This window comes from Prionailurus viverrinus, chromosome E1, assembly GCF_022837055.1.
Source record: "Prionailurus viverrinus isolate Anna chromosome E1, UM_Priviv_1.0, whole genome shotgun sequence".
Lineage (NCBI taxonomy): Eukaryota > Metazoa > Chordata > Mammalia > Carnivora > Felidae > Prionailurus > Prionailurus viverrinus.
In genome coordinates this window covers 4963457-4975551 of record NC_062574.1, presented here as the reverse complement: position 1 = coordinate 4975551, position 12095 = coordinate 4963457, and the positions used below count along the sequence as shown (strand labels likewise).

The window sequence follows — 12095 nt, the reverse complement described above, 5'->3', positions numbered from 1 at the left end:
ATGCACGCCACTGTAAACACCTCCACGAGATCAAGGCAGTCGGAGCCATTTAACGGATGCGAAAAGTGAGGTAAAGCAGGGACTATTTATCCTAGGTCCCACAGGAGGTGCATGGAGGGAGAGCCAGGAGAGTCTCGAATTCCTGAACACACGTGAGGCCACCCCGTCTGTCAGTCTGCAGCGTGGGCACAACAGCTCACTTGGCTTTGCTTCTTCCCCTTACGTCACTTTCCTTTTCTGTTCCTGTAAACTGTTATTTTTATTCTGACATTTATTCTGAAATTTTGTTCTGTTTTGTTTCTATTTAGTTTGTACTATGGAGGATTCATAGCTCCCTAAAGACAGAGCCAAAGGCGTCCAAAGAATTTACGAGTGTGCCCACGCACGACACATGCCCACTCCTGGGGCCGTGCTAGGGGCTCAGGGTCCAGAGAGGCCGGGTGACTTTCCAGATCGAGAGACCTGGAAACACGTGACCCAGGGACCGTCTCCCCATCCCTGAGGCCCCAGGCTGCCAGAACCTCACCAGTCCCTCCTCTTCTTCCTCCCTGCTCCACGGACGTTTCCACGAATTCTCACTCCCCGCTTCTTCCTGGGAGCACCTGAACACTCGGTCCCTGGGTCCCTTCTCCACTCGCGCCTGACGCCTTGGCGATCCAGGAATCCACAGTTCCGACCGTCACGGGCACCTTCCAAGTCCCTCGTGCTTACATCCCACCCGGACTCCCCACCGCGAATTTCAGACTCAAACACCCAAACTGCTTCCTCAGCATCTCCAGTGAGTCTAGCGGCCTCTGAAACTTCACATTTCCAACCCCCAACTGCTGCATCCTCCGCCCAGAACCCCGTCCTGCTGCGGTGTCCCCACCAGATCTCGGCCACCAGCCGTGCCAGCCTTCCAAGACGCAGGCCAAATGGCCTGTGGGTACCCAAAATCAAAGCGAAGGAGCACAGAAAAACGAAAGCCAAGGGCTACCAGCCATTTTAAACTTTGCCATAGAGAACCTGACGCACTCAGTTGTTAAAGGTTCGTTCATCCGGTTTCTCAGCTTACAGCAACAGGCAGAAACCTAAGAGACGCTAACGCAGACAGGTGCCCTGAAGTAAAAAGACAAGGGGGAACAGAGGCTGGGGTGGGCTCTAGTCCCTGCCGAAACCACACGCTACCGAAAGAACCACGTTGCTTCATTTCTCTGTTTCCTGATCTTTGACACTGGCAGGTTTGCCGGCACGACCCGTAGGTCCCTTTCCGCGCCAGTGTCCTCGGAAGTGACAGGGCCGGCCTGGCAGCGGGAAGCTGAACAGAGACAAGTCAACAATGAGACCAGCTACGGAGGAGTCAGGGAGTGTCGCGTCGCCCCAATGACCCCGGGGCACCTTGTGTCCTCCCAGCCTGGAAGGACACTTGATCTAACGGTAGCCCCAACAGCCCTGCTCCGTCTACGTGTTTTCCCACGGTGCAGGATCACCAAGTGAAAACCACACTTAGAGACACACGCGTTTCTATCGCCAGCTGTCAGAATAGCCCGTCGTTTCCGAGGGGTTTTCGTGTCCATGACTCCATGTGATACGACACCCAGAGAATCGGTCTGAAGGTTCCACGTTTACCCAGTCGAACAGCTCACGCAAACACCCGTGCACGAAACGGCGCCCCGTCCCTGGGACCCCGAGCACGGTCTTCTCAGCCAGTGCGCCGCATCAGTTCTACAGCAAGGATCGAAACTCAGACCCCAGACCAAGGACACCAGCCATGCGCCAAGTCCAAATTCAGCTCTGTGTGTGCGCGCACACCTGCACCTCAGGTTCCTACAACCTACGACGACAGCAGTTCTGTAGAAGATGACTCTAAGCAGAAGCCCCGTGAATCTTATCTCCTTGCAATGACACGGCAGACGCAGCTCCAGATGTGAAGTACTCACCGCCAGGTCTGTCTGTCACACCTGACACCCCAACACTCGACAGCCGATGCCTCTATCCAGCAGCCACAGTGCCTGGCCGGCTGAGGTCTGGGGGGAAGGGGGGGGGGGGGTCCTGGACCGAATTTCGCACTCAGATGTTACAGTTGACCGTCAACAAAGGTTTGAACTGTGCGGGTCCACTTATACACAGATTTTTACAGGACTGTGAACGTACCTTCTCTTCCTTATGACTCCCTTAATGACATTTTCTTTCCGCTAGCTCACTTATTGTAAGAATACAGTGCAGAATGCACGTAACAGACAAAATATGTGTCAACCAACAGTTTACGTTACCCGTGAGGCTCCCAGCCAACAGGAGGCCACGTGTAGTTTAAGCTTCTAGGGAGTCACAAGTTACACGTGGATTTTCGACTGTGCAGGGGGCGGCACCCCATCCCCTGCGTCGTTCAAGAGTCAACTGTGCTATGTAAACTGATCCCCTGTGCTGAAATTCTACTTTAAAACCTAAAAGGCCGACTCCCAGGCACTAACATGTGGCAACACGTTTTTGTTATTTTACAGTTCTTTCCTGGCTCGGCTGTAAACGTCAATCTTATACTCAGGTTCTCGGGGGGGGGGGGGGGGAATGGAAGCATTCATTTCACAGCAAGAGGACATCACAACCGAAATACTACCAGTGCACTTTCGACCTAACTCTCCCATCCTCCACGACGCTGGTGAAATCGAGCAACTGAAATACTTACTCACAATCACCACCTTTTCCTGGTTTGTGTCCGAGAAGGTGAGGACTTCGTTCAACCAGTTCAGCTGCTCTTGGCTGAATCCTCCATTGAACTGGACAAACTGGGGCTCAGACAGTCCTGAAATGAATGAGGTACGTTAGACCCATCGACGGCCAGTTTTCCCCTCATTTGGGCACTCGAACTCGGCTAACGTGGGGACACTTGCACCTTTCCTGAGGAATGTTGGGCAGCGGCTGACTTAAAACGGGGAGCCACGAGGCACAGGGCAAAGTACGGATGAGGCGCACTGCACATGCTCCTCTGCTTCCCTCACTGGCCTCTTCCTGTGTCCTGATGCCCAAGGCTCCCTCTGCCGGGCACCTTCCCATCCGTCCCCCACTCCGTCCCCAACACTCTGCCCACCCCGTGCTTCCCAAGGACGACTCCTTCCAACCGTCCAGGTTTCCGCTTCCATGTTTTTCTCTCTGGAGAGGCCATCTCCTCTGACCACTGAAGCTAAAACAGTACGCGATCCTTTTCTTTAACACCCTACGTGATTTTCTCGGTAGGATTTATCACCGTGGAAGTAATTTCATTTGTTTCATTTATTCCCGGTCCCGCCCACCATGTCTCTCGTTTCCTCCACTCAATCCACTAAAAAGAAAGGGGATGCTGTCAGCATGGCTTATGGCTCTGACTAGCTAGCCCTAGAAAAAGGGCCTGGCCCAGAAGAGACATTCAGACATCCGTGAAACGCATCTTCAACCAACTGCAACCAATGCACGTGCCATGGGGCTTGTGAGAAATCCTGACCCTGAACGACGGCGACGATATACTTTTACCTTAACCATCCATCTTCCTGCTGAATAAAAGGTGGCTGAAGAATTTAAAGACAATGTATTAGATTCTCAGCTCAAAGGAATAATTCACCTTGAGGACTATTCAATTCCGAGTTTGGATTGTGACCCTTCAGTATCTTCAGACACTGCTGGTATTTTGCAGAGGACTGATCCACGCCCAAGACGCTCAAGTCGTAAGCATCCAGTAAAATGAACCGGAATTGAGGGAACGGTACAAAATGATAAGCATAGTAGTTCTCTGAAGGCACGGTCTCGGGATGGTGCACAATCTGGTCTTCCAGAAACTTTGTGTTAAGTTTAGAATTTGTTAAGTAGTTTCTGCTGAAGTTATAGAACTCATGGTTCCCCCATGTATGATGAACGGGAACTTTAAGCATCTGGAATGTGTTCATAACAAGTTCCAGCGACTTTTCAGAGGCTTTATACTGTGCGTTATATCCATCAATGATGTCTCCAAGCTGAAGTACACAGCGGGGCGGGCTGCCTTCTGTATTCCAGTGCTCGATAGCACCTTGTAAGTGGAGCAGACTGTGTCTGTAGTATCGCCGTCTGTTTCCTTGGAAATTATAGCCATCTTCTAAGTCAGCATACTGAATATCTGCTATAACTCCAAAGGAGAAGAGAAATTCTGAAGTCTCACTCAGTGGTCCAGGACCGGGCTTATCATCCATAACCTCCACACGGCTTTCTAAAACAAACAAATAAAACAAAATAAAGTAAAAAAGATATCCACGTTATAAACATCTTAGTCTTCTGAATGGGCTGAAGAGAATGGTGAAGTGAATGTTAAGAGTTAACCTGCCGGGCCATGGTAGAGAGAAAAGTACAGGGGTCTTAAAGTCAAACGGTCTTGGGTCCAAACTAACCGTCTTTGACACGGTTCCTCTCCCTCATCGTAAAATACATGATCATCTCTATTCTTCACAAGAGTAACAATTAACAAAAGGGTATTATCCTATCATGAACAGGCATTCTAATTCCAGGAAAGTCAGATTCACATCCGACAGAATTTGTCATTTTACACACAGACACACGCACAGTACTTTCTTCCACAAAAACCAAAATAATTCTATCAAAATGCCAGAACTCTTTTTTTCAGAAAGTTGTATATTACACTCATTCATTGCACTCGATATGTTAGACTCCCCCTCTAGGTTATTTTTGTGTCAGGCTGAATCTTTTCTTTGGTGGCCACACCACTTGAAATAACTTTCTCGTATTTTACACCTGGAATAACAGGGAGAGGAAATAAAGGGACGAGAGGAATCATTTTAAACAAACAAAATCCAGCACAAAAACTGTAATATTCATGTGACTATCTCCATTTCTGAGAAAAAGCTCCTGGTTCTTCAATAGTTGGATTCTAATCTGAACCAGTTTTCAACCTGAGGATTAAGTAGCCTGGCCCCACAACCAAAATGGGAACTACATCATCTTTTCTTCTCACATGTGATCTGTGCCCTCCCTCACTAGCCAAGAACAAGGGATTTAGACCCGAAAACCTATGATTTTATTAGATTGTTTATAACCTAAATTTAGAATCATTTGTAACACCTTAAAAGAGCCAAGAACACTAAAACTTAAAATAAAAATCAGGGGCGTCTGGGGGACTCAGTCAGTTAAGCATCCGAATTCAGCTCAGGTCATGTTTTCACAGTCCGTGAGCTCAAGCCCCAGTCTGTGCTCTGGAGCCTGGCGCCTGCCTGCTTTGGATTCTGTGTCTCCTCTCTCTCTGCCCCTCCCCCACTCACACTCTGTGTGTGTGTGTGTGTGTGTGTGTGTGTGTGTGTGTGTGTGTCTCAAAAGTAAACATTAATTTTTTTTTTTTTTGGTAAATCAAAGGCTATGGTCCTAAGTCTATTCTTATTCTTACTGACTATTCGTATTCTAAGTCTACAGTAATAAACTGCGCTGTGATATCTAAGTTTATTAAGGCCTAGTTGTTTCTAAAACAACAAATCCATTTGGAATTTCTAAAATTACTTTCAGACTCCTGGTCCCCCTATGGCTACTGGGTCCTTTGAACCATGTACAATAGGTGAAGTCTTAGTCGACAGATCGCTGCTGTCAGATGTGAAGGGGACCCTCCTCCGCAGTCAGCAAAAGGGCAGGACTTCAGTGTGGCTTGAGGAGGACGGGCCTTTATTCCGAAACTGTCGTTCACGAAGGACATGATTCTACCTGACCCACCCAATGGGAGCTTCCGCTTTCTTCCTTATTCTGGTTGGTGGAACTATAGCCCTAACACAGGCAGAGCAGCACTAGAAAGATGGCCATCCTGAAAACTGGCTTGGTGTCCTTACACTTTTTTCTTCTTCTCACATGCTCATTGCTTCCTGCAGTCCTCATCTGAAAATCCCAGTAGATAGCAAGGCAGTCAATATGTGTGGGGGGTGGGTCAGATCATCTCATTTGAAAGGTGAAGAACTCAGATACAATAAATCTACAACTCCTCCAAATTTGATGACAATCTGTAGTCATACTAGGTTTCAAATATTTGTGACTCCAAGTACGGATTAATGGAAGAATCCAACCAGAAGGTAAGTGAGTAAATGTATCCCTGGAGCGTTATTACCAAAGCTTCAGAGAAAACGATTTCTGGGAATGCTGTTCTCCCTTGCCAGAAAAGCCTCTTTGTTTTTGTGTTTATGCTCAGAAGTTTTAAGGTGATAATTGGTATGGTGGATCTCCTAGAGGGAGCTTTTAGTCCCAATTAATTTGATCTTCTCCAGAGACAGCTATCATTTTTGCCTGCCTACCCAGTATTCATTTCCTGTTCTTGTGGTTAACAGCACCCCCGTCTCTTTAGACATCTACACAAATCCTCACTCTCAGCGCACGTGGTGTGGCCTTCCCTTGCTGGCTGTGGAAGCGTCCCTCTGGTCGGTCAGGGGCAAGCACGTGACCCAGGCCGAGTTAGCCAGCACCAGCTGCGTGCGGGACTGTTGCTGGAGTTACCAGCCCAACTACCAGAACTATGGTGCGAAGCTGACGGCGAAGACTGGAGCTGCTGGGGAAGGCGACCTGAGAAGAAACCTGACCCAGATGGGAGCAGACCGGAATGATGGAAAGAAGTCAAGTTCCTGGAAACGTTAGTTGAATGCCTGGACCCACCTGTCCCTGCTTGATCGTTTCGTTCTATCAGCCATTAAATTCTCCTCTCAGTAAAGCCAAACGGAACTGGCTCTAAGGTCCCATCAGATACACCTTCCACTGGAATACAGTTTAGAGAAACTCAAGGGCAGACTAAGATTTGCCAACCTCTTAATGAAAATTAAGCAGTGTACAGAGAAGCAGCAGGGGCCACACACTTGCAAACAGTAGCGTGTTCTGCGGTAGAAAGGAGACGTGTAATGTCAAAGACATAGAGCTTTTAAAAACAAGGCTGGGGCGCCTGGGTGGCTCAGTCGGCTAAGCATCTGACTCTTGATCCCAGCTCAGGTCTTGATCTCAGGGCCATGAGTTTGAGCCCCGCACTGGGCTCTGCGCTGGGCGTGAAGTCTGCTTAAAAAAAAAGAAAAGAAAAGAAAAGAAAACAAGGCTAAAGACAGGGGAATACCATTTTATGAAATAAAGAAATTATTTTGAAAAACAGAAATGAAAATTGCTACTGCAATCTGTTAGGAGAAAGGCGTGAAGCAGGGGGTAGGGGCCAGGCCACATGCAGGGAAGGACTGTTAGGGTCAGAGGTGAGTAAGGCGGGTCAAAAAGAAAAACCCCGAGTGGGCAGGGACTGACCCAAGAAACTAATTCAACGTCTTTTACAGTCTGGCCCTACAAGATGCCTGGAGCTCAAAAAAAGACTGCCCCTGGTGGACAGAGAGATAAAAAGCTCACACGCCTCCAGTGGGGAAACTAGGAATTACTAAACACGCCAAGGGCATGAAAGTGTTTCAGAGTGGGCTCCGTGGCCTCTGTCCTCCGCCAGATACACACAGAAGTGGGTGAGTAAAGGGTAACTGCTAAAGTGAGTAATGGGCACGGGAGGTTTACTCTCTCTACTTTTCTGCGTGTTTCTAAATGTCTGTAAGGTTTTTTAAGAGTATTTGTAGAGAAGATCAAGTCTAGACGGATTAGAAGACCTAAGGAAATAATGTGCTCTTGAAAAGAAAGGAAAATCCCAAGTTTCAAGTGGGACTTTGTTCTGAAAGTTTGGACCGCACACCACTATATGTGACATTACCGACGTTTTAGTTACCGGGCAGCAGGATGGCTCCTGAAGGCTCTGGAACTGAAGACCTGGAAGTGAACTGTAGGCCCAGTTTTTCCCGGAGCGAGATAACCCTCATCAGCACTTGTGAGATTCAACTCACTTATAATGCACGGCAATCCACCTTGTAAATCACAAAGTACTGCACGCTATTTTTTAATTATCTATCAGAAAATATATCTGCCTAGTGAACCTCAAAATAACCAAACTACTGCAGCTTTTTATAGATCAGAATACAGTAGAAAACTCTACCAGGTTTTCAAAAACTTTATTAGTAAATTCCTACAAAAACTCCTTCAAATAGTCATGGTGCATGATACACAGGCAGCATTTTGTGAAAACCTCCTTAGGCATGAAAGATTTTTAAGAACAGGAAGAAACGGGCACCTGGTGGCTCAGTCAGTTAAGCATCTGACTTTGGCTCAGGTCATGATCTCACAGTCCATGGGTTCAAGCCCCGTGCCAGGCCCTGTGCCGACAGCTCGGAGCCTGGAGCCTGTGCAGATTCTGTGTCTCCCTCTCTCTCTGCCCCTTCCCCACTCGTGCTCTGTCTCTCAAAACTGAATAAACGTTAAAAATTTAAAAAAAAAAAAAGAAAAGAAAGAAAAAGAGAGAGGAAGACGCCAATGTGAAAGGGCTACATACCATAGGACTCCAAAGATATGACATTCTGGGAAAGCAGGACCATGGAGACAGTAATGAGATCGGTGGTTGCCAGGGGTCAAAGGGGAAAGAGGGATGAACAGGTGGAGCACAGAAGATTTTAGGGCAGTGAAGCTATTCTGTATGCTACCATATCAGAGAATACCTGTCATTATTTATTTGTCAAAATCCAGGGAATATACAACACCAAGACTGAACCCTAATGCAAACTATAAACACTAATTATGATGTGTCAAGGTAGGCTCATCATTTGTAGCACTCTAGGGACACCTGGGTGGCTCAGTTCGTTAAGCATCTGACTTGGGCTCAGGTTATGATCTCACGGTTCGTGAGTTCAAGCCCTGCGTCCGGCTGTGTGCTGACAGCTCAGAGCCTAGAGCCTGCTTTGGATTCTGTGTCTCTCTCTCTCTCTCTGCCCCTCCCCCGCTTGTGCATGCACACGCTCTCTCTCTCTCTCAAAAATAAATAAGCATTAAAATATTTTAAAAAATCAGGAAGAAATATCTCAGAGATGCTTATTTTTTGGAAACTTGCTACAAGATGATACGAATAAAACTTCAGTAATAAGACCGGCAGAAGGGTGAAGCTCCATGTCGAAGTCCCTCAAGCATCTATGATGAACTTGCGCATGAAGACGGCCCTACGCTATTGTCAAAGGAAACCAAAGCAGTGGGCAAAGAAGTCCAGATATTAATAAGGAGAGACGGGCAAGGGGAACCACTGTGATAGAGACACTAGGAGGCTAAGCCAGAAGCATCTTAGGGAAGAAGGCAGGTGGAGTCAGCAAAGTTTTTATATGCAGAGCCCATGGGATGGGTGGCTGTGGAAGGAAAAGGCGGGGGGGAGGGGGGGGTGAGCAGTCTGAGCATTTAATTGTGCTAAATATTACAGTAACAGAAAAGCTGAGGCTGGAAAGGTTTGTGGCTAGGCACATGGGGCGGGAATCTGGACCTGAGATGAAGTGAACAAGTTACAGTGCTGGGAGCTATGGGGGATGAGCTTAGGAACCACCCCCCCCCACCACCACCCCCACCCTGGGCTTATGCCAATGGGTTAACAATACTTAAAGAAATACAGAGCCATTAAAACGCTCAAACCTGAGTTTGGGTAAACCAGATTGGCACCCTGAGGATAAGGAGGCACAAAGGTGCCAGGACTAGGGAGGTGCAAAGGCACCCCAAAATAGAGAGGGGGTGCAGAGCCCCCAGAATAGAGAGGGAAGGGCAAAGTCCTGAAATAGAAACGATGCAAAGGTGCCCAGTACACAGGTATATGAAATAAACAAGATTAGATATTCAAGGTGGAAGCACCCCAGTTTAGTCCTATGGCAGAAGCTGCTTTCACAGGGGGATAGGGCCAGGTTAGGTAAATTGGACAATGGACCCCACGCTGCAGGCAAAGCAGCCTGGAGCATAGATGGTTAACAAAAGAAAAGGTGCCTTGTCAACCCTGAGGTTATTCCTTCTACCTGTCTCATCCCCTAGGCTAGCTAAGATAAACAGAGGTCCTGCCTCCGGTCTGCTGTAAACAACCTTCCTCCCGACTTCCCAGCTCCTGGATTTTGTTTTGTATTAACCCAAACCCCCAACCCCGAATATCCTTAAGACCCCCTTTCCCTCACATCCACAAGTTAACATTCACAGATTCATTGTCCCTTTGTGCACGTCCATCACCACATTTATAAGCCTTCCGATCCTAATAAAAACGGGGAAGACCCTTGTTCGGGGCTCTTGTCTTTTCCCAGATATTAGCCATCTCTCACTTTAATCCTGTGTCCGCTCTTTTGCTGGCCAAAAGAGAACTTTAGACTTAGAGTCAATGACAGGGAGCCACACAAAGTCAGGCTAGTCCTGTCCTAGTCAAGACAGCCTAACGTTAGGTCAAGCACAAAATCTGATCAGCCCGGTCGCTACTGATAGAACAAACGTCAGATGATATTACCTAGGTCCCGTCTCCTTCAAAAACAGTACCTAAATTGAAAGGGGAAAACTCATTTGCTGATCTCCATGGTTTAAAAGTCGTAATAAAAGCGACAGGTTTACACCAGAAAACTTCTTAGGGATCTTTTAACACTAGAGTTTCACGGGTCCATAAAATCAGGTTTAGAAGTGTGATGAGCAATTCATCCCACATATACTTTTAAAACACCTACTTTGAGTCAAGAATGGTTTTAGAAATGAGTATTTTATTTAATATTATAAATGTAATAAGAAATAGTTGTAGGGGCACCTGGGTGGCTCAGTCGGTTGAGTGTCGACTTTGGCTCAGGTCATGATCTCACAGCTCGTGAGTTTGAGCCCCCGCCAAACCGCTACAGTCAGCACAGAGCCTGCTTCGGAGTCTCTGGCTCCCTCTCTCTCTCTGCCCCTCCCCTGCTCATGCTGTCTCTCTCAAAAATAAATAATAAAAATAAATAAGTAATTTTTTTTTTACTTAAAAAAAAACAGTTGTAAAAAATGCTTTGATAAACAAATTAAGAATAAAGCTATTGAAGGAATCACTTTGGCAAACACAATTTAACAGACCAGCTAAAAATAACACTGAATTTTAAGCTATATGATCGACATACTTAACATACAAAGGAGCAATTAAAAAAGATAAACAATAATTTTGTGTGCTCCTTGCCTGAGTTAGCAAGCTGTTACTGAATCTTTTTGGCAATTTGTGGGAAAAACTCCTTGGGAAAACAAATACACAGAAATAAGACGATTAAAAAAAAAAGTTACCCAAGGGCAATCTCAGAACAGAAAATTTTACTTTGAAAATGATCTGACGTGCACCGTGTACTTGGAGCGGAACTTCCAGAAAATCCCAGTTCGATTCCAGAAGCAAGAAACTCAGGCATCACCGGGCTCCAACTTGACCGTCCTGGGCCAGTGGTGCAGGCTCAAGGACACAGCCTGCCCCAGTCCCCCAATCACTGGGACACGAGCTGCTTCTGCTCACTGGAAGCTCGCTGACAAAGGCCACGCGGGAGTGTGACCTGAAGTTAAGGAAGAGAATTGGGCATTTTCCAGTGTTTTGCCAATCCAGTGGGGTGGGGAGGCGTCAAGAGTGCAGACGCGAAGAGATTAAGAAGGCAAAGAGGGTGTGAGGGTGTGTGTGTGTGCGCGCGCAAGCTGTACCTCCGCGAGCACGGGAGGCGCAGGGATGCTCCGTGCAGTGAACGCGGGCTGCCCCCCAAGGCAGGGGGTCCCAGGTGAGGGCCTCACCCGCCAGGCTGAACCCGGGAACCGAGGCGGGGAGGGGCGTCGGCGAGAGCACCCTGGGACGCGGGGGCCCAGCGGGCTGAGCCAGAGCCGTGGCTCCCAGAGAGGTGACATCGCGGCGAGGGGACGACTGCGGGCGCCCCAATTACCCCGACAGGTCCGCCTCCACACTGGGGGCGCAGCGCAGTCAGAGCCCAGCGGCTCCCCGCCGGCGTCCAGGAGGACCGGGGCTCTGCGGGCGGTGACTGCCGCCACGCCCCCGCCGCGCGGCCCGGACGCCGCCGCAGCCTCCCGCCCCCGGTCGGTCGGCCGCCCGCCCGCCCGCGCCGCGAAGCCCCCGCCCAGCCCCAGCCAGACCCGCCTCCAGCCGCAAGGAACCACCTACCGCGCGGCGGGTCCGCGGCCAAGTCCTCCCGGGCTACCGGCTCGGCGACCTCGCCACCAACGAGCGGAGCGGAAAGAGCGGCCCCCTGCGACTTCCGGAGGAAGTGGAGCCGGCGCCGGAAGTTGGG

General features: G+C 48.6%; 1 protein-coding gene across 12 annotated transcripts in view; it reads right to left on the bottom strand.

The window, feature by feature from the left end:
- The window catches only part of ADPRM (ADP-ribose/CDP-alcohol diphosphatase, manganese dependent), a 291610-nt gene extending 279567 nt beyond the window's left edge, over positions 1-12043 (bottom strand). For 5 of the 12 annotated variants that reach the window (XR_007146840.1, XR_007146841.1, XM_047832683.1 and 2 more), the window contains exons 1-4: positions 11500-11808; positions 11132-11357; positions 3572-4189; positions 2663-2779 (exon numbers count right to left, since the gene is read on the bottom strand). Coding sequence is in view for 10 of the 12 variants with exons in the window: in XM_047832683.1 (XP_047688639.1) it covers positions 2663-2779; positions 3572-4189; positions 11132-11219 (823 nt within the window). In the remaining 2 variants the exon portion in view is untranslated. Of the gene's footprint in view, positions 1-2662; positions 2780-3571; positions 4190-11131; positions 11358-11499; positions 11809-11968 lie in introns of those variants that run through there. The other 7 variants (XM_047832679.1, XM_047832680.1, XM_047832675.1 and 4 more) reach the window with 6 other exon arrangements.
- Positions 12044-12095: the final 52 nt, after the last annotated feature.